This window comes from Hirundo rustica, chromosome Z, assembly GCF_015227805.2.
Source record: "Hirundo rustica isolate bHirRus1 chromosome Z, bHirRus1.pri.v3, whole genome shotgun sequence".
Lineage (NCBI taxonomy): Eukaryota > Metazoa > Chordata > Aves > Passeriformes > Hirundinidae > Hirundo > Hirundo rustica.
In genome coordinates this window covers 83,764,778-83,792,459 of record NC_053488.1, presented here as the reverse complement: position 1 = coordinate 83,792,459, position 27,682 = coordinate 83,764,778, and the positions used below count along the sequence as shown (strand labels likewise).

Sequence of the window (27,682 nt, the reverse complement as noted above, 5' to 3'; positions counted from 1 at the left end):
CAAGGTGGTGTTGGGCCATCGGCTGGACTCGATGACCTCGGAGGTCTTTTCCAACCTATTCCACTCCGTGGTTTTGCGATCCGGCGGCTCCGTGAGGGCCGAGAGGCGGCCTCTCACCCCCACCCACCTCACCGCGGCCGCCAGGGGGCGCTGCAGCGCGAGGGGGAGCTCCTCCCGCAGTTCCGCGCGGGCGGGGGCGGGGCCGGGCCGCTCTCGCGATACCCGCGCGGCACCGCCCGGCCCGCGGTGCCCGGAGGTGGCGGCCCGGCCCGGCCATGGCGTCCGACAGCGACACCGAGGAGTTCTACGATGCGCCCGAGGACGTGCATCCCGCGGGCTCCCCCGCGCCGTGAGTTCGCCCGGCCCTGCCCTTCCTCCCTCCCTCCTTCTCTCAGCGCGGCCCCGCGGACCCTGAGCAGCTCCCGGGGGTGTGGGGGAAGCGGGGTCAGCGCGGGGCCGCGGCCCCGCCGAGAAGTCGGGGTCTGCCCGGAGCGCCGAGGGTGCGGGGAACCGAGCGGGGCTTGCCCAGCGCTCGGGGTTGGTGCGGATGGCAGTGGCCCGGAGAGGATGAGATCATACCTGCCTTCCTGAGGCGGGAGCGGGTGTAGTTCTGGGAGGGGACGTGCCGAGATGGCATCGGAATCGACAGAAGTAATCCCTGAAATGCGATAAAAGTAACAGATTTACTGAGGAAGGAGAAGCGAGCGAGCTTCGACAGCAACAGGCAGCTGTTGCTGCGTGAAGAGCAACTTCTGGTGTGCTGTTTCTAGAGGTGTCTTTAATACTTTTACTGTTTTTCATGGAGATTGGACTAGATGATCCCAGGGGTTCCTTCCAACCCTAAAAAATCTGTGATTCTGTGTCGCCTTGATGCTTCTTGCCTTTTGCCACATGGTTCCAGTGAAGATCACACAACTAACGTTTTGTGAAGTAGATCCCAGTGCTGCTGTCTCAGACCTAACCCTGACACCGTGTTGTTGGTGTCAGCCAAATGTGCTCCCTCTTGTAAATCTCTGATTCTGTTTGTGTGCTGGACGGGTTATGGCTTGTATCAGTTCTGGGTTCTGTGTAGCCTGGACCAAACCTCTGCTTTATTTTACTTGGTAGGATGAGGTTTCATATGGCTTGTTTATAGAGTAATAGGTATGGATTGTGGAATCCATGCATTTGGAGCTTTAGTAATGGACTAAGGAGCTTGTTTTAAGCTGAACTCAGTGGTCACAGGATGCCTACAAGACAGGAAAGACTAGATCTTTTCTCTTCACCTTCAGAACCTGTATTAAAGTTTTTCTGAGCTTAGCTCCTTAGCTGTAGCCTGGTGAAAAGCACATGTTAGCATACAGTTGTGCAAGATGTGATAAGCCAAATTCACAGTGCTTATACTGAAATGAGTTTTTTTTCCAACTGCTTACCTTCTCCTAGGAATAGTGATCAAACTCTTCTCTGAGTCGCATTAACTCAAAATAAACAACAAAAAACTAGAAACAGCAAAAACTGTTCAATAAGTTAAAGCAGCTGGAACCTTTCAGAGCTGGGACAGGAGGGGGTGAAGATGAGAGATTAGTGTGACTAGAGGCCACAGACAGGAAAGGGGAAGCAGACTGTTTGGGAGAAGTGAGCTATTAAACCTGTGCAATTGCACATCCACCTTTTGTCTGATACAGATAATGCCACGTGTCCTGGCTTTGCAGGTTTCCACCACTTTTATCTTAGCAGAACTTGGTAATACAAAGTCACTCACTAGAAATTAAAGTGAAAGATGCTTTTAATTTCACTATTCTATTGGATTTGTTCTCCCATAACCTGTACTCATGCATCGTTGAGCTGAGTCAATAGAATTCTGTGAGCCTGAGTCAAGTAAGGAGGTGACGTCCATGAGCTTAGTTTGCAATACAGCTACTGGTCTGTAATTTAGTCTGTTGTTGAGTCTCACAGTATTTGGGCAGTATTTTCTCCAAATAAGCTTTGAGATTTCATAAGAGCTAATTTTGCACGTGCATTGGACACTTCTAGGAAGCAGGCTGGTATATTATTTTGCATGTGTAATGATGTTGAGTTGGGACCACAAAAATGTCAAAACCTTCTTTTTGCAAGCAAGGCAACTGAAAATAAGTGCATGTTGCCCTCTGCAGTTTTAGATATTTCCTCCTGCATTCAGTGTTCTGATGATCAGTAAAATCAGTTGGGAATCCTTTTTGGCAGCAACAGTTTGCAGCAAAGCAGTGTAGATATATTTGCCCTAATTAAAAATGTGAGATTTGTAGCCTCCTCCCTCCCTGGCCTTTGTTCTGTGTGGGGAAGTTTTAATAGCTGCTAATAGAGAAACTCTTTAAGTGGTGCCAAGTGTTCACATCAGCTTGCTGACTTCTGTGCTGTTTGTTTTATTAATTGTCTGTTCTATAAGAATGGAGTTTTCAAGTTGGAGTTAGGCTCCCAATTCCCACTGTTAGGTCATTAAATTACTGATGCTTGAGTCCCTCTCAAGGAAAGCACCATATCCTCATCCTCGAGTACATCTCTAACTGGTGCTTTTTAAGAACTAATTAGCAGAAATTACAGAACCTGATGCAAAGTGTTTCTTTCAGGTTAGAATGGTCTGAGGTAGTGTTCCTGGGGTAGCGCTTCTGGGGTGATGGTTTCTCTAAAGTGAGGTGTCCTTGGAGATGTTTTGAGACTACTGTACCCCCTCTGGCAAGGCCTGTGTGCTTCCCTTCTGTGTGCTTCCCTTCTGCTTTTGACAGGACATGTGGGGGGTGTCCATCTGTTGGATAACGTAAGTCCAGAGTGAAAAGGGAGAGGTAGTGTGACAGAAGATACCCCTTTTTAACCTTTATCACTTGCTTTAAAAGCACTATAACCATGGAATAATTTAGTAAAAGATGCTGAAATATGGAAGCCTAAACAGTCCCATGCAGGAGGATATCAGTTTTGAGAGACGCGAAGTATGAAGTAAGACGTACTTGGTTAGATGCAGACACGTGACAGACCCTCTATATTTTATTTATAGGAAAAGTGATCCACCCACTCTGAAACCAAGAACTGCCAAAACTAATAGTTTAGACTTCATATGCCTAACAGTGGGGGGACAAGTTTGTTCCTAGTATGCTTGTATCCTAAAAATTGTTACAAGAAACCAAACAAAAGAGATGGTGTAGGATATGAGAAATGTCCTCTGGTACTTTTGTTTAAATTCTTGACTTGTAACTTTAGTAGTCCTATCTTTTAGAAGTTGCCTTTATGCCATTCCTGAACAATCTAGTGTTTCTCTGTGTAAGAAGACAGGTAAGGCTGAACTGCCTCACTGACATGTGGGAGTTGCTTAGCACAACTTTTGTGTGTGTGAGTATTTTAGGCAACTTGCAAAGCTTATCGTGGCAGGAAATAGATGGAGTGTGAAATGTTGTTGTGTTCAGAAAATGCAGATGCATTTCTGTGCTCAGAGGTTGCTGAAGCTTCCACACAGGAGTTTCCCCAGGGCACCCCAGACCATGCATTGCAGCCGTGAATCTCTGTAGTTTCGAAGGTATGACTGCCAGGGAGAGCTGCAGCAGGAGTAATTAAAGCTTGCAGGGCAGCACAGGTTAGAGAGAACATCATGTGCAGGACAGCAGGGAGCACAGTTCCTGGGCCGGCTGTTGAACCTGTATGTTCTGTGCAGGGCACAGCTGCTGTGTGTGCACTGCAAACCTCTTCCCATCTGTTTGCTAGCACACCTGTTGTATAACAATGTACATCCTCCCAGGAAGGCAGGCACTGTTGGTTTGGGATTTGCCCAAGGGTGTAATTCACATTGTTTTTTGTTTAAAGGGCTGAATGTTTTGTTTTCTGTCACAAAACTTAACAATAACGTTGAAAACGTGAAGCCTGCTTCAAAGAGGTGCTAGGCTGGAGCTACCTGATAGTAAGAATGGGAGCTTCCTGTGGTCTGGTCACTGTCAGGATGAACTTGATAGTGGGATAAACAATTTTTTAAAAAGTTTCTCTGTGAGTTTATTTGACTTTCAGACTAATCAGATGTCTGTTTGTGTAGGTGAAATGTGAATTGTGTTTAATCTTTGTAGATAACTTTCTGTAATAGTTTTAATTTTGAAACCAAGCAGAAACACTAATTAATGTAGTGGTTTCACTTTCACTAAATTTTGGTCTTAGTACTTACTCTTTCTGTGGGAGAGAGACTAGGAGAAGAACAAAGCAGGCTCAGCCTTAAAATGAACAAATAGTTTTATTAACACACACTAAAATAATAGGAAAAAGAAAGCTGGAAAAAACCTAAAACAGAATGAAACTTCAAAAACACTCTTCCCTCCCTTTACAAACTGTTCACTTTTCTACAAAACAACATAAAGAGACAAAACTGGTAATTTTCAGTCAGTTTCACTATATGACAATAGTCTTTCATTAATTCTCTAGCGGAAGAGTATCTCTTAGAGTCATGGATGCCACTGACAACTTAGAACAGTTCTCTTGTGGGTTTTAAACTGTCACAAAAACAACCGCCCAGGGAAACCTGCCTTTGTGACCCTCCCAGGAGCAGTTTCCCAAGTTGCTTATGGGTCATGGGTCTCAGACTTTTGCATACTGGGGTGTCACCTTTTAAAGATGAATAACTCTAAAGCAAAGGATTCTTCACCTCGAGGTACAGAGATATCTTCTCACTTCTTCACTGGCACAGAGATCTTCTCATCTCTATTTCTGTTCAAGCATCTTACAGGATTAATGTGACTTAGTCCATCACAAACACCTTTGCTCAAATCCACACACAAATCAAAACAATCATTGCCTCAAATGCATATCTTTCCCATGATTTAAAGGAATGATCTAAATATAAAGTTCATTTCCATGGCTCAAGTAAGAATGGAACAACCAACTCTTCAACCCGCTGTCTCAATAGTCTTTTCACTCTTGCTCTGCTGACTTCATGCTGTTGTTCTTTATGTTCACTCTGTCCTTTCTTACTCTCTCAGAGAAGGGCTAAGCTCTGGAAGTTTCATGTTGCTAAGAAAGAGTTAAATCTGCTTGGAGTCTTTGTCTCTTTCTGTGGCTCCTGGTGTTAGATGTCCAAGGCCGCGCTGGTGAGTGAGGAAGAACTCAAGCAGAAACATCAGAGATTGGAGCACTCAGGCAGTCTGGAATCACAAAAACCCCAGGCAGGATCATAAATGCCTTCTCAGCCACCCCTTGGTGTAAATCGGGGTGGCCTTGGCCCAAATGGTGCCCATAGCTTTTATCAGGGGCCCAGCAGAGATCTCTCCCTGCTCCAGGGAAGTTTAGAGAAAGCAGTTGTAAAACAGCAACCTCTCCTTTCCTTCCCTCCCCCTCCACCGGGAGCCGATGGTATCTGGCCCGGCCTCAGGCCAGCTGCCCCCCCAAAAAAGGGGGGAGCAGGAGGCCCAGCTCAGTGCTACCTGTCTCTCTCTGGCCAAAGGAAAGAAGGAAAAGGACCCACTTACAGGAAATCAAAGGGTTTTATATGGTACTTTCCAAAGTCATAGCTAACAATTTCGGTGGTTAGAACAGATGCCAATATTCCAACCAACTCTCTGATAGGTCCCTGTCTTTTCTAAAGCAATTCGCAGGTCCTGACCTGTAGAATTATTCTACATTCTTCTATAACTAAAAAACCAAACTGTACTAACCCATGACACCTTCCTTTGTTAAACTGGTGTAAAATTGGTATCATATCAGACAGTTTAGAAGTTACGTGAAACACAGTCTAGAAGATGTGTTGCTATCAGTTTATTAATCCCACTTTTTAGTAAATGTTCATACAAGATCAGTTTTTGCCTTATGTTTTCTGTGGCATGTCAGTTTTCATGTGCTGCCTGACCTTTCAAAGCCAAATCAATATTTGATCTTTGAGTTGATCTTATGTAAATATTTTCAGACACTTTTTTAAAAAGTGCATTTTTAAAAAATGCAAGGATTTCATAGACCATCCAGAGAACTAATGGGCCTAAAGTAAAACTGGGGCATGGAGAAGGCTGTATGTTCAGGTGGTTGGGAAGACAAGACCATTCCAGGGTCATGTTGACCTACAAAAGCTCTCAGTTACCGAGCTGGCTGACTCTGTTTTAATAAGCAGTAATTGCTCACAACTCAAGGGGAGATGGTGCTGACAGACGCAGCTCAAGTCCTCTCAGGCAAGCCACTGAACTTACCTGGCTGTATTGCAAACTGATCCGAAAGCGGAGTTTTTGCCAAACATGTTGTGGAAGCTTTGCAGTATTTTAAAAGTATGTAGATTCCATGGTAAAGCTTTTCCTTAAATTGTGGGTGGGGGTTACGTCAAGCTATCAGCATGATGTTACGTTCTACGCCTGCTAGTTCTGTAACCCTTATCGCTCAAGCACCTTTTTCCCAAGGTAGCTGAGTAGCCTGAGAGTGGAAAGTAACATCTGGTTTTGTTTGAGTGCCGATTTTCTGCAAAACTAATTAGCTAAAGAAGACTGAAACAATAGCAGTGTCTTTTGAGCCTCCTATTTTGTGTAACCAGTGTAGGAATGAGTCGCCTGTACCAGAAGTGCGGGGCTAATTAGTGGGAAGTGTCACAGTAGAAAATTGAAATATCTTATTTAGGTTGTTAAGTCTAAGCAGTAGCTTGTAAAATAGCTGGCTGAATGCCTGGCTGAAGCCCAGGCATTAATGTTGTAATTATAAATATATTTCAATGTTAAAGTCATCTCATGGATTTAATGAACTGTGACACACTTCTGCCACTCATAAGGAAATCCAAGGGTTGATAGTGGAACTGAAAATGTTTCAGTAACCAGAAATCCCACACAGGCTGTGGCCTTTAGCAGCAATGTATTTTGCAAGACAAAAAATGTTCTTATTTTTCTGGTCAAAATATTGATGTTTCTCTTTTAGCATATTGGGGTTAGAGCTTTCTAGGAGGATTATACCTCAAAACAGCATCACAGGTATTGTGCACCTGAAGTTAGTATTTGGATAGAGGCATGTCAGCATAACATGTTAAATTAGCTGCAACGATAGAGTTTTATGTACCAATCCACTGTACTTTCTTGTTTACTTAGCTCTGCTGTATAAATGGGATCTTTGCTTTTTGTGATAAAGTGCTTCCAGATGCTAAAGAGAAGAGCTGAAATTCTTAAAAACCAGATGGAAATAGTTGTGGGTTTTTTCAGGAAGTATTGTTCCTTAAAATGATTTTGGAGGAAGAAGGGCAAATGAGCCTGAGATCTCGATATTTGTCTATATTGCTTGGTGCCAGGTGATACTTGGGGTTCAGTGTCACTAATATTGGTAGTCATCTGGGATATGTGTGCAATCCAGGTTATTCATTGGGTAGCAAGCTTTTAAGGAACTAATCTGTAGCTTTGTCTCGACTTGTGACTGATAAAATCATAGAACAATTCAGGGTGGAAGAAGCCTGGAAAAATCATCTAGTCCGTTCCTTTACGTATCAGTAAGATTCTGTAGTCAGAGTAAGCAGTGTGACTCAATATTTAATTATCTTCCAGAATTCTGGAAGTCTTGTAGAAGATATAAGTTCAGGATCTAATAAGAGCTGACCATCCACTAATTGAATTGACTTGACAAGAAGTAATTATTTGATACTATTCCCCTAGGACAGCTTGTTCTTTCATGTAATTAGTGTAACAAGAGGTGGTGTGTCAGTGGTTGGTGATGCAAAGTCACTGTTTCAAAGTGTGTGTTTTGGAAAGTAGTGCACACTGGTTCCTTCCTGTTACAAAGTATTTTGTCTCTATTTATACCAAATGTTCTGATTAGAAACAAGATTTTAGGTTTCCACTGAGTCTGAAGGGCAGGGTAGCTGTGATATGCCAGGTCTATGGATCAGGATTCGGGATTTGCACGGTACTGGAATGTTTGCACTTCTGCTTTCTGAGAGTTTTTGTTTCTTTAACGTGCGCCCAATGCTTGGCATACACATGCTGATTTTAAATTCTCTCTAATGCAAAATGTTTTCAGTATTGTACTTGGAGTAACATCTTTTTCTTAGAAACGGGTGATAGAAAGGTGATTTGTAGAAGATTCTGGTGACAAACTCTCAGGGTTTGTAGAAGATGTGGATCTGTGTGTGGTATAGAGTTGGGAACTTGTACAGAAGTGATGTGAAAAGCATTCACTTTGTTCCTCATCTAAATTATCAAGTATACAGTTCCTGCGTTGTAGACTGTTTAAAACAAAGCTTACTGTCTTTGAACTCTGCCTAAGTCTACCTTCTCTTTCTGACAGGTCACCAACAAAAGTTGGAACCCATGTAGTAAAGGTGAGTTCCTTCTTAAAATCAATCATGTGCCTGTTGATGAACACAGGGTTAAGTATTTCCACCTAATGTAGATGTGCCCTGGCATCTGCACACAGAGGAAATTATAAACTTTCCTGTTGTAGGTAGCAATTGTGTTTGCCTTGAAATTCCAGCTTTCCTTTTATTTAAGGTATGTTGACAGTGTCTTGAAGCTCATTTTATTCTGAAACGTGTTTGTGCAATTTAATTAAGCTGTATGTGATTACTAAACTGCCCTCTGTCAACTGATTTGTGAGTAGTAAGCAAGTCTCTGTAGCCACCTGAGTTTTGGTCCTGATTTATATGAAATAGTTGATTGTGCTCTCTTCTGTCTCCAAAATAAGAAAAATCTTAATGCTTGTACTTCAGAAGCCTCCCCTCTAGGTTATGTGAAGATAAAACACTATATTTAGCTTAATGAGAAAGCGTTCCCACTTCCTACGCAGGTAATTGGTATTCCGTGCATAGTGACAGGGCAGCTGAATCCAGCACACAGTGAATAGGTGAGGAGTTGGAACCTTGTGCAAATAACGCTCATTTCCTGGTCTCAGAAAGGCCAAAGGTGGTGCTGTACAACACTTCTGCCTAATGAAGGCTTGTAGTTTTGTCTGCAAAGTGTTGGGAAATCTTAGTGAAGGAGTGTTTCTGGGCTGTCAGCAGCACTCTGCTCTGAATCAATAGTATTTTAACAGTGATACCGAATCTTGCTATACCTCTTAGGGAACAGGGCCTTACCCCACATTTGTGTTCTATTTAATGGCCCTTTAATAATTAAATAATGCATGTGTAAGCCTTTCAAGCAGTGTTGTTTTATCATTTTCACTAAACTGTGCAATCAATGAACTTCAAAACTAACTGTAATATCTTTATGAATTATTAGCTATGAAGTTGTCTGTGTTGCTATTAGATTCTTAAATTTTTTGAAGTATCTTCCTAAATCACGTGATCAAAGCTAAATTTCTGAAGGTGGAAAAGGTAGCTTTTCTGCTTGGTATCATATCAGTTCAGTGAATGTGTGACTAATGGCATCATTTGTCATTGAATGGGTACAAAATATTTCCTAAGTCCAAAGTTTAATAGGTGTGTGAGTTTAATGTCAACAGAATTGGAAATTAATATAATGGGCTTCTGTAGGCACTGATTACACTTAAGTATGTAAGTCATCATATGTTTGAAGATAGATTTTAATAATGAAGCAAAGTAGAGGTTGCATTTAGAGTAGAAACACTTTGTAGCAGGCGGGGGAAGGGTGAAGAGGGAGGAAGAATTTTTCTGTAATTGCAGCTGTCTTTACACAATATGCCATTTCTTTAGGTCAGAACTTTCCAAGATGGATGTCAGCAGGAGTTTGGGGCAGGGAGGAGTTTCAAATGTAATATGTTATGATGTTCTAGACATTTTGTTTGGTTGTTTGAGAGTCTAGACAAAGTCTAAAGAGAAATTTCTTAAATATCTGTACTAGACAGTCACTCTAAATAATAAAACAGGGAAAAATAATTGAAAATACCCTGTTCTACCAGGCTCTGTCTTGAGGGCTACTGGATCTCTGCAGTTCCCTTCCAATGTCAAGGATTCCATCAGGTTGCACATTAGATACTGCTGATATATGTGCTTATGGACAATGTGATGTTGTGGCCTTTCACTGGGCTAAATGGTTCCTTAAAGGTTGTGGGTTTTTTTTTTCCTAACCCAAATCTTTAGGATCTAATAATTCATGTAGAATAGCAGGTTTATGATGAAGCTCTTACTGGTCTGTATCACCTGAGGTTAAAGCAGTATCCTATGGTATAAACTACTTGTGGTTCTGAAACTAAATTTTTTCAGGAATTGGTTAAAATATTTACTCACAAATACAATACTTTCAGTTCAGCTCATTTGGATTTCGGAAGGATCTGCATGAAGATGATTGATACCTAAAATATACAATGTGCACTAGGAATAATTGTAGAATGTAAGATTCCATGTTAGAACCTCAGAAGCATATTTTTAACCACTTGATAGAGCTCCCTTAATTTGGAAATTTCTAAATAGTTTCTACTATATGTGGCTATTATACAGTTCTTGCGTCCTTTCCTAAAAGCTGATAAAGAAAAAACATTTTAATATGGAATTTCCTTGCTGCAGATTATTGCTTGTGTTTGTTTCTCTAAACATCATGCTGCCTTCAGTTGGTTTTAGTTGAGGTTGCAGCCTCTCATATATAACTGCCTATTTTGTTGCATAGTGTGCAGCCTTTCTGTGCATGACTCTGAAATATACTCATGTGTACTGAGCATTAAGGTTTAAACATCTGACAGCAGTAATGTGTGACAATGTGGCAGACTTCTCGTCGTTTATGCTATTTAATTTGTTGGAGCTATATTTTTGTTAGATCATCTTAATGAAGAAATTAGTACCATTGTCTTATGGCTTTTTCTTCTGTAGGATATGGACAATAAACTACACAAAGCTGGAACTGAAACATGTGTACGAGAAATGAAACAAGATGATTCAAAAGAGGTTAGTTAAATACTGTTTTGAGCTTCCAGCATCACACTAAAAATATTAAATAATTTAATGACCAGTATTCATCCTGAAACTACCATAGGTTAGAATTAGTTATTAATGTTACTAAGAATGTTTCTCTAAAGGGTAAAAATCAAACTAAATGTTCTAAAAACATATTTAGGATTCACTGGTTTTGAATTATTTGTGTAATTTGCAGGATCATATTTAGCAGTACCTGAGAACTCTGAAGAATGAACAGCTTTTGTTTCCTAACTTTCTCTCCAAGTATATTAGTTACTTTGTTTTATCTTTTGAATATGCCCATTTCTGCACCAAGGTTCTGGTCTCCTTTTTAAACAAAATGTATTTTGTATATAAAACAGCTCTTCAGTGTAAGAGTTCTTGTGGGTATTGTGCAGTCTGACTGGTTTGTGTACCCAGGAAGTGCCTGCTGGTGACTGGTAGAATGGTTTTGTTTTATTTCTCTAGATCATTGACAGTATTATAGAAGAAAGCCAGAAGGCCCAGCAACTAGAGGATGAATCTTTAGCTTCTAGAGGAAATGAATTGACTGCTCCAACTTCAGATGCAAATGCTTGGATTTCTGGAGCAGGTATCATTAGTGATATCCCAGAAGTACTAGCTGCTAAAATACCATCACCAGAAGACACTAGAGAACCAGAGGATCACGGTGTGTGTAAGGACACTGAATTGGAGTCTGGGAAGCTTTTGTTTAGTTCTGACCAACAGGAATCTCATCAACTAACAAAAGTAACAAATGCAACTGACCATAAAATGGATGAAACTGAAGTACAGGGAGAAACATCAAAAAAAGAGGACATAACAGACAAGAAAGAGGCAAATCCTTTGGAAAAAGTGGCTTCAGATTTAGCTGCCAAAGACCTTTCTACAACAGAAGAAATGCCCCCGGCAAAGCCACCAAGGCAGCTGACTGTAGAGCCTGACATAGTTGCGAGCACAAAGAAGCCTGTCCCAGCCCGGCCCCCGCCTCCCACAAATGTTCCTCCCCCAAGACCACCACCCCCTGCACGGCCAGCTCCACCTCCCCGGAAGAAGAAGAGTGAACTGGATTTTGAAGTGCAAAAACCTGGTTTAGAAGGCAAGTATTCTATTTTATATGGGTTTATGTATCCACAGGGTTACTGGTTTTTGTGTTTTGGGTGAAGGTTCATTCAGTCCTGTGATTTTAGTTTAGGTGATGGGTAAAAAAATCCTTCAACAGTCTTAGCTTATTACAATGAAGCGACACCCTTCTGCTTTAGAAGTGTTCCTCATTCATAGACTTTCTTGTAAAGACTTCCTACTAAAATAGCTGTAGCTATACAAGGAGTTGACTCATCAATACATAAACTAAAAAACAGTTACTTTAAATAAAATGTGTATGTGGTCTGTATTTGCATAGAAATGCAAGTCAAGGTGTGGACTGAGGTCTTACAAAAATATGTAGTGCTGGGCTACTAGGGAAATGATTATTAAAAAGAAGTTAATAAAGCTTAAGAGGCCTAGGTGTGAAATCATGCCTGAACCTCCAACTGTATATGAAATACATAATTGTAAGTTATATTTGTTGGCAGATGATAATTTAAAAATCCCACACTGGTCAGAAAGAGTGTTCAGGCCTGTAACTGATGTTAGAATTTGGTGCCTATGGCACATGTTAGCTCTTCTTTCTAATAAATCTCTCTTTAGTTTCCCGAGACAGCTTCACACATGGTGGTCTTTTAACTTCAAGTTCAATGACAGAGGGTGTGCCCAAAGATTCTCAGCCTTCCTTGGATTTGGCCAGTGCAACTAGTGGAGATAAAATCGTCACTGCACAGGTATTGGGAAATGGTTGTACATTTGATAACTAACATTTTCCATTGCTTCAGTGTTACCATAGCGATAATGTAATCTATGTCTGCACAATTTCAGGAGAATGGAAAAGCAGCTGACGGCCAAACAACAAATGAAGTACTTGGACCACAAAGACCCAGGTCTAACTCTGGCAGAGAGCTCACAGATGAGGTATCAATGGCTGTGGTCTGTACATGGTACACCTTTGTGCTTGCTTTCCCTGTCTGTTAAATGAATTGTAGTCACAGGTTCTCTGAATCATTTCAGGAGTGCAAATAGGAGTGATGGCACAGCTGACTTTGTCCACCTAAGGACTTTGTGTCCCCTGAGTCATGTGTGGCGTTAGCCTTTGGAAGTGTGAGTTGTAACAGACCTGAAATGCCATCAGGTTTGTGGTAGCTATGCAAACACCTCAAAGAATTTTCATGGGAAGGAACACCAGCAAACCTGGCGTTTTGTCACATGTCTGAAAGGGGAAGGAGTCAGCAATAGGAAAACTATCTTCCTCATATTAAAAATAGTTTCTTCAGTTAATAATTCCACTAATCATGATGATATTTAGCTTTTGTAAGGTTTCCTTTGTGTCTATGTAGTGGTTTCACGTTCACTAAATTCTGGTCTTAGTACTTTTTCTGTGGGAGAGAGACTAGGAGAAGAACAAAGCAGGCTCAGCCTTAAAATTAACAAGTAGTTTATTAACACACACTAAAAGAATAGGAAAAAGAAAGCTGGGAAAAAAGTAAAACAGAATGAAACTTCAAAACCACTCTTCCCTCCCCTTACAAACTGTTCACTTTTCTACAAAACAACATAAAGAGACAAATCTTGTAATTTTCAGTCAGATAGTTTCACTATCTGACAATAGTCTTTCATCAATTCTTTAGCGGAAGAGTCTCTCTCAGAGTCATGGATCCCACTGACAACTTAGAACAGTTCTCTTGTGAGTTTTAAACAGTCACAAAAACAACCGCCCAGAGAAACCTGCCTTTGTGACCCTCCCAGGAGCAGTTTCCCAAGCCGCTTATGGGTCATGGGTCTCAGACTTTTGCATACTGGGGTGTCAGCTTTTAAAGATGAATAATTCTAAAGCAAAGGATTCTTCACCTCAAGGTACAGAGATATCTTCTCACTTCTTCACTGGCACAGAGATCTTCTCATCTCTATCTCTGTTCAAGCATCTTATAGGATTAATATGACTTAGTCTATCACAAACACCTTTGCTCAAATCCACACACAAATCAAAACAATCATTGCCTCAAATGCATATCTTTCCCATGATTTAAGGGAATGATCTAAATATAAAGTTTGTTGGGGGCTTTCCCCGTTTTTCAGGTGGTTTCAGGGTCCTTTGCTCCCCTGCACAACTCTGAGCCAAGCCGAAGGAAGAGATGGAGTTCTCAGGTTTAGATTTTTCAAGGTTGCATACTTCGTTTATTTTTTCTTATCTTACAATTTTCTCAGAGTCCAACAAGATGTTCGCAGCTGCATGGACTCCTCACGTCTCCCCCTAAGCTGGGTTGTCCTTATCTTTTATACTAATTACTACGTATTTCTGATTTACTATTTCTTACCAATGTCTGTCACTATTACTAAAAAGGTCATCTTTACTTTGACCCAGTCCTCACTAACTACTTTGTGCCAACATCACTGCAGAAATGGAGTGAGGGAAGGGGAAGGAGAAGAAGAAGGAGACAACACCCCAGATTCTCCATCTTGTCCCCATTCACTTCAATCCTAGGAATCTAAGATTACTATTTTTTTCACCCTGTGATAAGCTAAACTACTATTTTTCACACTCTTGTGGTCTGTAAACCTTTTCTCAGTGTAGGAAGTTTTTCCCATGGACTGAGATCAAAGCCAGTGTCTCTCTGAGCTCTGGGCTGGGGTCCCAGATCCCCCTGCCCAGGTCCCTGACCCTCCAGGGCAACCAAAGGAATGCCCTGGACTCCAACAAAAGTTCATTTCCATGGCTCAAGTAAGAAGGGAACAACCAACTCTTCAACCTGCTGTCTCAATAGTCTTTTCACCCTTGCTCTGCTGACTTCATGCTGTTGTTCTTTATGTTCACTCTGTCCTTTCTTACTCTCTCAGAGAAGGGCTAAGCTCTGGAAGTTTCATGTTGCCAGGAAAGGGTTAAATCTGCTCAGTCTTTGTCTCTCTCTCTGTAGCTTGTGTTAGATGTCCAAGGCCGCGCTGGTGAGTGAGGAAGAACTCAAGCAGAAACATCAGAGATCGGAGCACCCGGGCAGTCCAGAATCACAAAAAAACCCAAGCAGGATCATAAATGCCTTCTCAGCCTGCCCCTCGGTGTAAATCGGGGTGGCCTCGGCCCAGATGGTGCCCATAGCTCTTATCAGGGGCCCAGCAGAGATCTCTCCCTGCTCCAGGGAAGTTTAGAGAAAGCAGTTGTAAAACAGCAACCTCTCCTTTCCTTCCCTCCACCGGGAGCCGATGGTATCTGGCCCCGCCTCAGGCCAGCTGCCCCCAAAAAAGGGGGGAGCAGGAGGCCCAGCTCAGTGCTACCTGTCTCTCTTGGGCCAAAGGAAGAAGGAAAAGGACCCACTTACAGGAAATCAAAGGGTTTTATATGGTACTTTCCAAAGTCATAGCTAACAATTTTCAGTGGTTAGAACAGATGCCAATATTCCATCTCATCCTCTGATAATTCCCTGTCCTTTTAAAGCAATTCGCAGGTCCTGACCTGTAGAATTATTCTACATTCTTCTATAACTAAAAAACCAAACTGTACTAACCCATGACAGTGAATCACTGTATAGCTTTTTTAACTGTTGCTGAACCTATGTAAGTGTTCAGGAGATACTCCAAATAAACCTTTCCCTTTGTGGTGCTAATCAGTTCTAAATTCCTTTCCCCTCTGTATGTGAAGTTTGCCTTTGGCTAAACCTCAGATACAGCACCTGGAGTGGGAAAGGGGAAGACTGCAATGTCTTTGAATTACATATTATGTTTGATACTAGCATGAAAGGTGTCAGGCAGTGGTTGATGTCTCTATAGCTGCATTTTTGATATATGAAATTGAAGCTTGTGATATGAAACTGTTCATTTTTGTCTAATGGTTGATAACGTTTGCACTAACACCCTAATACAAACTTAGTCTTTGTAAAATAAATAATTAGTGAGCTACAGAACTTCCCATTAAAGTAAGTAATTTTTAAATTTTTATGATTTCTGTTTTGCTCTAGGTTTTCAAGTCTAATCAAGTTCCTTTCATTTCACATCTTATTTGTTTCCATAGGAAATTCTAGCAAGTGTAATGATAAAAAACCTTGATACAGGTGAAGAAATACCTCTGAGTTTAGCAGAAGAAAAGTTGCCAACAGGCATTAATCCCCTGACTTTGCACATCATGAGGAGAACTAAAGAATACGTCAGGTATGAATCATGAGAGCTTTCAACTCATAAGATGCTGTTCCTCTCACAGTTTTTGCATAAAAGGAAGCGCTCATATGCAGGTAAAAAGAGCCCAGATCCATCTATCTGACTAATCTGAGCTAATTCCCAGTTCTCCGTAAGCCAGGCTTCTTATTGACTTTCCTCAAGTTTACTAGAAGTTGCTGATATTGCTGGAACTGGACAAGCAAGTACATCTGAAAATCCACAGATCTCCAGTTAACCTTTGATGTACTAAATGTCATTTCTATGGTGTATTAAACACGGTTTACATTCAAGTACTGGATGTTGTTCATGCCAGCACCTCCTTTAGCCTTTTCAGTGTTTCATAGGACAGTGTTCTGAAGATCTGTTGTCATTAGCACAGCTGACTGCTTTGAGGTTTACCTGTTCTTAATAGAGCTTTAGATCCGTCTAATATGTAAAACAGAGTCTTTTTGCAATCCTTGATAGAAAAAGACACGTGTTTAATGATTAGAAAAGTGTGTCAGTCAAGATGTTCCTTTCAAAGGCCTGTAGTAAATTATACATCAGACAATTTCTAGGTTTTTTGCATTGGTGTTTTAATGAAAAGCTCACTTCTCTAGAACGCTTTTGTGAAAAAACTTCTATTTCAGAATTTACATTTATTGATTATTTAATCTGTGGAAAGCAAGATACGAGAACAAAGTGGCATGTTACCAGTTCCTAGTAATTTAATGTATTTTGTCTGCTCTTAGCTTTTGAAGTGTCCCTATAAGCTTAAGATGGAAATCTGTGGTACGGAATAATGTATCTTTGGCACCTGCAGAGTGTCTGCAGCTTTAGTATCATAAGATAAGATACCTAAGAATTGAAAAACCTGTTTAGTATGTGATTAAAATAATGTCCATGTTTTTCCAATGTGTTACATAGAGGAATAACAATGGATCCTAAAATGCAGAGCCTATTCTACTAATGTTTCACTCAATTTAGATTCATTATGATAATCTCGTTAAACAGTCACTTCTGTATTTCCTAGTAATGATGCAGCACAGTCTGACGATGAAGACAAAATGCAGACGCAGCAAACTGACACCGACGGAGGGAGGTTAAAACAGAAAACGTAAGATGCTGTTTTATGTTTTTTCCTTCCCCTAGAAGGAAAAAACAGATTTTGTTTTTCTAAGCTGAAACTTCCCTTTTGACTACTGAACAAGTTACCTTTTAAGTAATCACTTTACAAGTGGTACCTGATTTTACGTAAGCCTGTAGCTCTGTAGTTGAACTGAAGATTGCATGACTGCTGTCAAATTCACTGCTTATTTTAAGAAGCAGTAATGAAAAAAGATGGGATTGCATTTCAAATCATAATTATTAATTTATAGTAGTAAAAAAATGAGAATTTTCCATTATTGTATGTTGAAAAAGTACCCTTGCTTTTAAGGACTCAACTGAAAAAGTTCCTTGGCAAATCTGTAAAGAAAGCAAAGCACCTTGCTGAAGAATATGGTGAACGTGCTGTAAATAAGGTTAAGAGTGTTCGAGATGAAGGTAAATGACACTTGATCCTTTTTTTTTTTTTTTAGTAGAATAGTCAGTTTATCCTTGTGCTTTTAAGAATCAAAGCTGGCAGAGGAACATACACTGCTGCATTCTACCACTGTTGTACAGTTGGTGGTATGATGTTTTTAGAGTTGAACCTTGTGGCTTATTAGGCATTTTGAGATGACCAGGTTACAGGGATAAATTCTTGTAAAGTAATAGTAGAGAGACCTTTTCAACTAAACCAGCTTAATATTCTGATTTTTTTGTTGTGCTGTTAGAAAGAGGTTTGGATATCAAAATGTAAACATTTTTGCTAAGTTATTCCAACAAAGGTAGAAGTCAGGATTATCTTCATTACTTTAGTAAACCAGATTGTTTTCTGGCGACCAGTGCCACCATTAGAATTCTCATATAGCTTGAGCTCCTGTCAGATTTCCCAACTACAGCTGAATTCTTCCCGTCTTGTTTCATCGGTGTATCTTTCAGACAGACTTCTAGTGCTGCAGCAAGCTGGTGTAACCACAGCCTGAGATAAGTGCTATGGAACTGCTGCACTTTGCTGTCTTGTGTTGCCACTGGCTGTTGGCCACAGCTGTTTTGCAAGTCTTATACATCATGGGCTAATCAGCAGGCTGTTGCAGAGTACTTAGAGAGAAGAAACCAATAGATTCATTTTCAGCACACATTAAACTGACAGAAGTCACTTAGTGGAAGATCAGCTGAACGCAAGACAGGTGCCAAGAAAAGGGCACAACAAAAATTGATTGCGGTTCTTATTTTCAGTGTTCTGTGTTTAGACTCACTCTAGGCTAAAATTCATGTGAATGTATTTTTACACTTGGATGCAATACTGTTCTTATTTTGCTTTAAGATCTTAAAATTGCCTTTAAAATTTGTCTAATTCAAGACTAATCTGCTACCGAAAAGCTTACTAACAGATTAAATGGGTGCTGCAATATGTAGTGCTGAATTTGTGTTCCTTTTAGTCTTTCACACAGATCAAGATGATCCCTCTTCCAGTGATGATGAAGGGATGCCCTATACAAGACCAGTTAAGTTCAAAGCAGCACATGGCTTCAAGGGACCTTATGATTTTGAACAAATTAAAGTTGTTCAGGATCTCAGTGGAGAGCATATGGTAGGTCTCAATTTCCATCTGTGGTTTAACTGAATCTGTTCAGCCTGAGATTCAACTTTTCATTTTCGTCTACTTTCCAACCTCCAAAAATGACTGTCAGGTTTATTCTCTGTGAAAAACTTCATTCTGGAAATTAATAGTCTGGCAAAAAGATGAAAATTTGTCTGGTTTGACCAGATCTTCAGGGCGTAAAAAGCATGTAGATTCCCAGGCATGAAGGATTCTCTAGAGCTCTCCTTTGAAGTGTTATGTGGGTATTTGGTTTTTTTGGTTCCTGCAGTTACAACTTTAGGCTGAAATAGGCTCTTTTCCACTACCAGAACTGAGCACAAAAGAGCACGCTTGATGTGCTCAGCAGTAAATAAATTAGTCTATTAGACAGATGAACACAAGTGTTACCCTGGTTTTTCTGAGTTTTTTAAAGCCTTCTGATTGTTCATAAGATGGTGTCAGTCTCTTTAGCTTCTGCACAGTACTAGGAGCAGTTTTTGCTTTTTCTCACACATGATAACATAAACAAACCTTTTGTTTTTCATTCCCTGTCCTTTGCATATTTCTAACCTGAAAACAACTGTAACTGACAGCTGGTCTGGCCATTCGGCTGGGAGGTGATAACTCCAGAAGCCAATCCACAACCAGACCCATAAATGTATAAAAAGTAAGAAATAAACAGGCAGAGGAGCTCTCGGCCTTGGGCTCTCTCTGTGAGAAGCAACTCTGCCCTGCAAATCTCTTGTCTCCGTGTGGTTGCTTTGCATGCCGCGATCACACACAAGTATTGAACAGAAACACTTAATAGGTTTTGGAAGCATTAAGTTGGGAGAGGTTAATAGAGTATGTGGATCTGAATGATAAGGTGGGGAGAAATCAGGATAGGATATTTGCAGAGATGGCTGTGGAGAATGAGGCAGAAAAGCTACCTATTTATCACTGAAGTGTGCATGCTTCCGTATGGAGTATGGAATACCTTGTAGTATTCCTGATTACCCAGACTTCTGCTGACAGCAGCTGTCTGACATTTGAAGCAATCCATCATGTCTAAGTGCTGGGCTGAGGGTAATGACCTACAGCAGTCATTACCCAGATATTCCAAGCTTGTCATCCACAACTGAACTTTCCATTCTTGCAGGTAATCTGTGTTAGTTTCCATCATGCCAGTTATTTGACTTCTTAAGCCTAGGAAATTCCTCCAAATTGATGGAGCTTGGTAGAATCAAATGCCTGGTAGCTCTTTATTCAGTAACAGGAGGAAATAGGATACCACTTGTGTGGTTATGTTTTATTGACTAGCAAATCTTAGGGCTTTGCAATGGAGAAAAAATTGTTATTGTCAGAGGCTTTGCAAAACCCTAATTCCAATTATGAATATAACAAGTATATATAGTATCCATTTTGGTTGCCAGTTGGTGTAACTAATCACCTTTTAAAAAAGAGTGTGAACTTCAAGTGCAGCTACAAGTACTTGTTGGTTCTACAAAACAAACAGCAGATTCTGAGTCCCTCAGACAGCTGTACCGGTCTTACGAATTCTGTGGTAGTCTGACCTTCTGTAACTAACTCCTCTCTTGCAGTCATCTGCCCTGTGGGCTTTTTCTTTCAAACTGTTTTTGCATGCGTTGCACAATCCACCAGTCTTAACAATTACTTATCAGTGTTTTGATCTCCAGTTTATTTTACTTGTGGCATCTTGTGTACGTCTAAAATCTTGTCAGTTGACATTTGTAGCAAGTCTTTTTGGTACGCAGAAAAGTACTTTTTGTGACTTAAACAGTCATCTCTTTATTTTGACAGGGTGCTGTTTGGACAATGAAATTTTCTCACTGTGGTCGATTACTGGCATCTGCAGGGCAGGACAATGTAGTAAGGATATGGGTTTTAAAGAATGCCTTTGACTATTTCAATAACATGCGCATGAAGTACAACACAGAAGGTATCTCTCTGTGCATGGCTAGAGCTCTGAAACAACAGAAATTCTGGGTATTTGGGAACTTTATGTTGACCATGGTGTTTCTGTCTGTGTTCCAGGCCGCGTCTCCCCTTCTCCCTCTCAAGAGAGCCTGAATTCTTCCAAGTCTGACACCGATGCAGGGGTAGGTACACAAGGTATTGGGAGGGGAAGAGATACTCTGGTTTGTAATCCCGGATCTTCTTTGTTGCTTTATCAAACACACATTAAGGAGTTCCTGGCTTATGTCTTTTTGTCAAACTGTTGTATCAGTAGATGTCTTCAATCGAATATGTTAATCCCATGTACAAGGGGTACAAGCAAGGAAGCCCATCATTGAATTCAAAGCATTACAAAATCTGCATAGCTGTGCTGTGGCCTCCTGCCAGAGGAGATTGCTGGGTGAATTGCTAAGGAGAAAAACCCTACATCATTGAATTTCCTGTCTTAGTGCTTTATCTCTGACCATTACTTGTGGTTAACATCTGACTTGATGTTTTTTCCGAGGAAGGCCAAAGTGAGGATTGGGATTCTCAGAAGCATAATGATACCTGACAGATTTAAATGTTTCACATCCACGTAGGAGAAAACAGAACGTGACTGAAGAATTCAGACACTCTTACTTGTAGAGTTTCCAGATACTGTAGCAAAACCTTGCCATTAAAATGAATGTATTTAAGGTGTTTTTTTCGGATTTTTGGCTTCCAGTAGTGTAAGAAACATTACAAAATCAGGATTTAAGTGAAGATCATGGCAGTAGTGTTATTTAGTGTGTGTTGTTTTGGCAGAGGGGGAACCAGCAAGGCCAGCTCATTCTTTAACTCATGCAAATGAGTGGGCTTGCTGAGCCACACTCACTAGAGGTGTTGTTTTAAGTGGTTGGGGTTTTTTGGGGTTGGGTTGTTTTTTTATTCCTGGAGTGGTCTTGCATAGGAACTTTCAGGGCTTTTTTAAATTATTATTATACCTGTTAATTCTGAACTGGATTCTTATAGGAGGTTGTCATTCATGATATGTACTAGAAACTTGGAAACCTGATCTCACAATTTATATTCTGAAGTGGAATGCAATTTTTAAAGTCGATATACTTTGTTTCAAAAGCTTATCTTCAGGTGTTTGCCTAAATTCCTGTCAAACTGATCCCACTGACTAAGAGATAAAAAATGGAAAATTTAGAACTTCTTAATTTTGCAGTTTCAGGATGATGTTTCACAGCCTCTTGTACTTGACATTTGTTTATTATTTATTTCTATTTATTATTTATTATTATTTATATTATTTATTATTGTTGACGGTTGTTTATTAGTGCAATACTGTTTATTTTAAAGTAGTAAGAGTTGTTCAAATTGTTATTGTCCTTATCCTTTTTTTAAGCAGCAAGTGCCTCGTTGTTAGTTTTTCCAGCTAATATTTGGTGATATTTCTATACATTTCCCTGACAGATTTGCAGTGGAGTTGATGAAGACCCTGATGATAAAAATGCCCCATTTCGTCAACGACCATTTTGCAAATACAAAGGCCACACAGCAGATCTTCTTGATCTTTCCTGGTCTAAGGTAAGGCACCTTAAAACAGGCTACACTGTTCTGTGTTTTTCTTGTTTTCTGTTGTCAGTTGCCTCTGGAACCATACATTAAATAATATGAAATGATCCTTGAGGTCAAGAGTTTTGTATAGGCAACATTTATTCCTGTTAAAATAGTTGGAATGAAATGAGCAACCTTCTTGTGCTTGTGTAATTAAGAGTGGTCATAAACCAAACAAGCCAGTAACAATTACAGTTGTGTATTCAATAATGACAGTAAATTATTTAGAGTGGAGGATTATCCGTTATTTAGAGTGGGAGGATTTTCCATTGGAGCTGTGCAGTTTCTGTTTTATGGTGCTACTGCTTTTCCTGTCTTCAGTATACTTCACTTTTTGTGCAAACGTACACGTTCTGAAGTCACCGAATACATGCATCTGTTTTAAAATTAAAGAATTACCTTGTTTCACATCAGACTTATTCAGATAATTCTCCACATGGGAATGCAGTTGTACTTTTAGGAACATAGTCTGGTTGAAACATCTCAGGCATCTCTGAAGTGTGTCATGCCATTTCTTCTCTGAATACTTTAACTACATTCCAAGTATTCATTTTCACTGAGATTCTTCAAAAATTTCTGTGACCAAAGGACACTGTACAGCTCTTAAGGAGTGCACCGATCCGTAATGGTAATTTGGGTAAAACTTTTTATCTGAAAAGCTAAAATGTTGAATTTCATGGCAGCATAGAAGTTGGTAAGGCTCTACCTATCAAATTGCTTCTGTATTTCCAGTTACTTTTGTGTCTGTTAATAACTGTGGAATTCTCTTGTTTCACAGAATTACTTCTTGCTTTCTTCTTCTATGGATAAAACTGTCAGATTATGGCACATATCAAGAAGAGAATGTCTTTGCTGTTTCCAGCATATAGACTTTGTCACTGCTATAGCTTTCCATCCAAGGGTAAGTGTAACTGCCCTCTTACTTCTAGAGTGGTAGAATTTAAAATTACAGCATTCCACTCCCTTTTTTAAATTAAAAAAATAAAATTATTGAATAATAGAGTTTGTGAACTTCAAAAATAGGCCTCCTGGATAATATTCTAGAACTTAGTGTTCACCTTCACTGGGGCTGTCCATGGGGTTTAACCATGTGTACATGTGAAGTGGAAAGTGAATAATTGTCTATTGGTTGTACCATCACAGCTGGTATAGTGTAGAGTAACTTAGTGAAAAATTAGGATTTCCAGTGAGAGATATTGTGATTAAATATTTGGGGGGGGGAAAAAAATCCTAATGAGTTTGAACAGATTGTCCAGAGTCCACAGAATCCTTGAGAATTTTTAAAACTTGACAGAATATAACTAACGCACTACAGCCTGATCAGACTTTTGGAACTGTCCTTGCCACAAGCAGCAGAGGTGAATCAGAGACTTCCAGAGATTACTTTCAACTTATTTTTTATAATGTTTTTAAAAATACTGTAATCAAGCTTCTTAATATTAATAAAACTCATGTGGAAGAGCAGTGTTTGTCAGTGTTCCCTAAACATACAGAACTAGTAGATGTATGGGAAACTGAAAGGGGCTTTCAGCTCCTGGCAAGGTGAGTGTTGAGAGGGTAGAAAGTACCTGTGCTAACTGAGCAATTTTCTAACCTGAGGTATAACTGCATGTGTGTAATCTTGTTAAAAACCTGTAAGAATTTGAATTCCATTTTCCACAAATTTCTTAAACGTTATGATCAGCTCCTCTGAGGGCTCTTTTTTGGGAAATTCTGTAGAGAAGCTTTTGGAAATGGGCTGGGAAGTGGGAAGTTTTAAGTGGGGCAGAGACATTCTCGTAGCACAAGCGGAAATTAATCCTTGTGTGTATTCTCAGGACGACAGGTACTTTTTAAGTGGTTCATTGGATGGAAAACTCCGACTCTGGAACATTCCTGACAAAAAAGTGGCATTATGGAATGAAGTAGATGGGCAGACAAAACTGATTACAGCTGCCAATTTCTGTCAGAACGGCAAATACGCAGTCATAGGCACCTATGATGGAAGATGCATCTTTTATGATACAGAGGTAAAAAAACTTAGAGACTCTGGATTTTTTTTTTAATGTTAAATAACAAACAGATTTAGAAGCCATGATTATTTAAATACAAAGAAACCTGGTAGAGCTTGAAGCAAAGCAACATTTTTACACTATTCTTTCAAACTGGGACACGTTTTGATATCTTTTCAGCACTTGAAGTATCACACACAAATACACGTGCGTTCTACCAGAGGTCGAAATAGAGTTGGAAGAAAAATTACTGGAATTGAACCTTTGCCAGGAGAAAATAAGGTACTGTCTTGCAGTGCAACTTCGGCCCAGTACTGAATTCTGATATTTATATCTAAAGCTTAGTAAGTTTGTGCCAAATCTTTTAACGCTACTAAAATGAACCTTATTCTTTGCTGATTTAATTGCTGATTTAATATTGCTGATACAATACTAAGTAGTGGTAAAATAAATGTTCTTTTAATGATATTATGCTCTGATTAATGTGCGCATGAAAAAATGGTTACAGATGGCTAAATTTATTTATTTCTTTTCTAGATACTAGTGACATCAAATGATTCTAGAATCAGATTGTATGACCTAAGAGATCTGTCTCTATCTATGAAGTACAAAGGTTATGTCAACAGCAGCAGCCAAATCAAAGCCAGCTTTAGGTAAGACAGTATTGTAACAGTCATGTTGTTGGATTTAGGAAATGCTATGGCTGAAGTATAGAGAGTTTTGTTTAAATGATCTACACTGGCATGAAAATGAGCCTCTGAAATGTCACTTGGCACAGAATGCAAAGGTGAAAAAAGGCTCTGGTCAAGAGTGATGAGCTGGAAGCTCCTGTGGATGGGTGAATGTAGCTGCTTCCTGTGGATAGTATGATGTGTGTCCATTACTGTTGCTGTGAGTGCAGGAACTGAGGTTGGGAAGGAGCTTGGGAGATCATCCGGCTCAGTCCCCTTGCTCCAGATAAATTTCCCGGATTAAATGATCTCTCCTTACTGGGGTGTAGCCCAGTTAGTGTCAGAGTTTAGAGATACAGAGCTACTGCATGCTTGAACAGCTAAGAAAATTAATGTTTTTCCTTCTTTGAATTTTTAGCCATGACTTTACCTACATTGTAAGTGGTTCAGAAGATAAATATGTCTACATTTGGAGTACATACCATGACCTGAGCAAGTTTACGTCTGTAAGAAGAGACCGAAATGACTTCTGGGAAGGCATTAAAGGTAATAACAGCTTTTGATCTTTGTTTTATCAAAATTCATATGATTTGAAAATTGAAATATTTTATTTGCTGTGCATTCAGCGTTAACAAATTCATAGCAGGATGCATGGTAATTGGTGGCCTGTCAGGAATCCTTGTTCACAGGAGACTCGCTTTGGGATGGCAAGAGACAGAGTAGCTTAGAGTTTGTCCAGCTTCAGTAAGAGATTCGGAATTAATGTAATGTTTTGCTGGCTGATTGTAGAAATCAAAATAATTATCAACACATAATCCTTTATGAAAAAGTGACTTTGAGAACAAATGCCAGCTTTTTCTCTTTCATAGCAGGCTAAAATCAAAAATGGGTGGGGAAAAAAGCAGCTCTTTTATCTGCCCCACGGTTTTTGGGAAATGTGGGCCATGTTTGTATCAAATGTATTTTGGACCTCTTGCCAGTTAGTTTTGGGCACTTAGAGCATCTTCTGGAATCCCTAAAATTCAATGACGGTTGTTCCTTGAGTTCTGAGTTTATCTGATGCCACTAGCGCTGAGATTCTTGCATATTTACTAGAACTTATCTTGCAAAATTAACAAGTTCTTGAAACAAAGTAATCAATATCGGATTGTCTTTCTGAAGCGCACAATGCAGTTGTCACCTCTGCAATCTTTGCTCCAAATCCTGGTTTGATGGTGTCACTGGAAACTTCTGAAAAGCAAGAAGCTGAAAGTAAAGGAGAAGATTGTGAGATATCAGACACCATACCCTCTGGTAGGTGCTTAAGATGAGCTCTGCTTGGTGCCATGATATGAGCAGGAAAAATATTAAGAATACTTCTGATCTGGCTGGAGGTTTCTGGAGAAGAAAAGTCCTTGCAGTGGCATGGGTATATATTTCCATCTTAGCATTCCACCTTGAGCACTTTGGCAGCTGTTGCATTCCTAAAAGCTAGGGAAGTGAGATGAGGGGTACAGTTGCCATCCTAAGTACTTTAGGATTATTCCTTTTACATTGGAGGTCTTAGGACGTAGAGCTGCACCAACAATTAATGAAAAGGTCTCTTTCCTAGAAATGCAGATATTTCTTGAAGTATTGTCTAGAAATCAGGAGTATAATAAAGGAAGAAGGGCATCATATCATAGTGATGTGATATATTTTAATGTGTGATTTTTATTTTTATTTTTTTAATGAACTAACAGTTTATTCTTTTTCCTCTTAAGGAGCTCTGAAGACAGATCATACAGAAGTGCTTTTATCAGCTGATTTTACTGGAGCAATTAAAGTCTTCATTAACAAAAAGAAATATGTATCTTAGTTGGTTTGCAACTGACAGCATAAAGCTATGGTACTGTGGGGTTAAAATTCCATAAATAATGCAGGCAAAAGTGGCGTATCTAATATAATAATGTTACAGGCTGATTTATTTTTAAATCCTTATTTTAAGGCTACTCAAATATTGGGTCCTTGGAAAGCAGTGTGCCTATTAACACCTGGGCTTGTAGGATAGAGAGGAATGTGTAAGAATAATCCTGCCAAATATTAGACTCTAAACTTTCTACAAAGAGTTGTTTTGCAATGTCATTGTGAACCTGCACAGGTTTCTGCACAAAACCGTGTTTGCACGTGTGTGTGCCTTTTGGATATATGCACGAGCTGGAACCTGTATCAAAAGAGTGGCACAAGTGGTGTTTCTGGCCACTAGATGTCAGGAAATGGGGTGGGAAAGGAAGGCTGGAAAAATGCTGAATAATGTAGACTGATCTTTGCACAAAATTCCATTTGAGAAAGATCTTGAATTTGTAGTAGCTAATATTCAGAGTTTTAAGTTATGCAAGTTTTTGATGGGTCAGCAACTATGTGTAAATGTTTTTTATAAATTTCTCAACTTCAGGACGTGAAAATTTTTTTGTTGTCTTTTAATTGTTGTGGACTTTAGATTCCTTTCTTATATATAATTTTTTGCACACTGGAGCACAATACTTGTGTAAAGAACTCTCTCATTCCGTGTTCACGGGCACCAGGATATATTCACCTTCCAGATAAAATTAAGCTGCATTAGTAAGTTCTTATATTTTACAACTATGTAAAATAAAATGTTTACATTTTTTAAGCATTGTAGCTTAAAGTTTTAAGTTCTTCTTTTTTGTTTAGTGCCCCTGAATTTTGAAAGTCTTTGTAAATATTCATATAAAACACCTATGAAGTAACATTATGGGTGTCATAACCCATGAAATGTTATTGATGGTCAAATGTTTCAGAGAACAAATGTATCATTAAACTTGGTCACATGCTTGGA

At 39.7% G+C, this 27,682-nt stretch overlaps 1 protein-coding gene across 1 annotated transcript; it reads left to right on the top strand.

The window, feature by feature from the left end:
- Positions 1–234: 234 nt before the first annotated feature.
- Positions 235–27,682, top strand: WDR44 (WD repeat domain 44). The gene is made up of 20 exons (XM_040090662.2): positions 235–349; positions 8,221–8,254; positions 10,697–10,771; positions 11,249–11,879; positions 12,470–12,600; positions 12,695–12,787; positions 15,873–16,009; positions 17,028–17,111; positions 17,433–17,539; positions 18,520–18,671; positions 20,463–20,601; positions 20,697–20,761; positions 22,059–22,172; positions 22,981–23,103; positions 24,020–24,211; positions 24,374–24,475; positions 24,731–24,846; positions 25,283–25,410; positions 26,026–26,157; positions 26,607–27,682. The coding sequence occupies exons 1-20, from the start codon at positions 276–278 to the stop codon at positions 26,699–26,701; spliced, it is 2,724 nt and encodes a 907-aa protein (XP_039946596.1). The 5' UTR covers positions 235–275; the 3' UTR covers positions 26,702–27,682.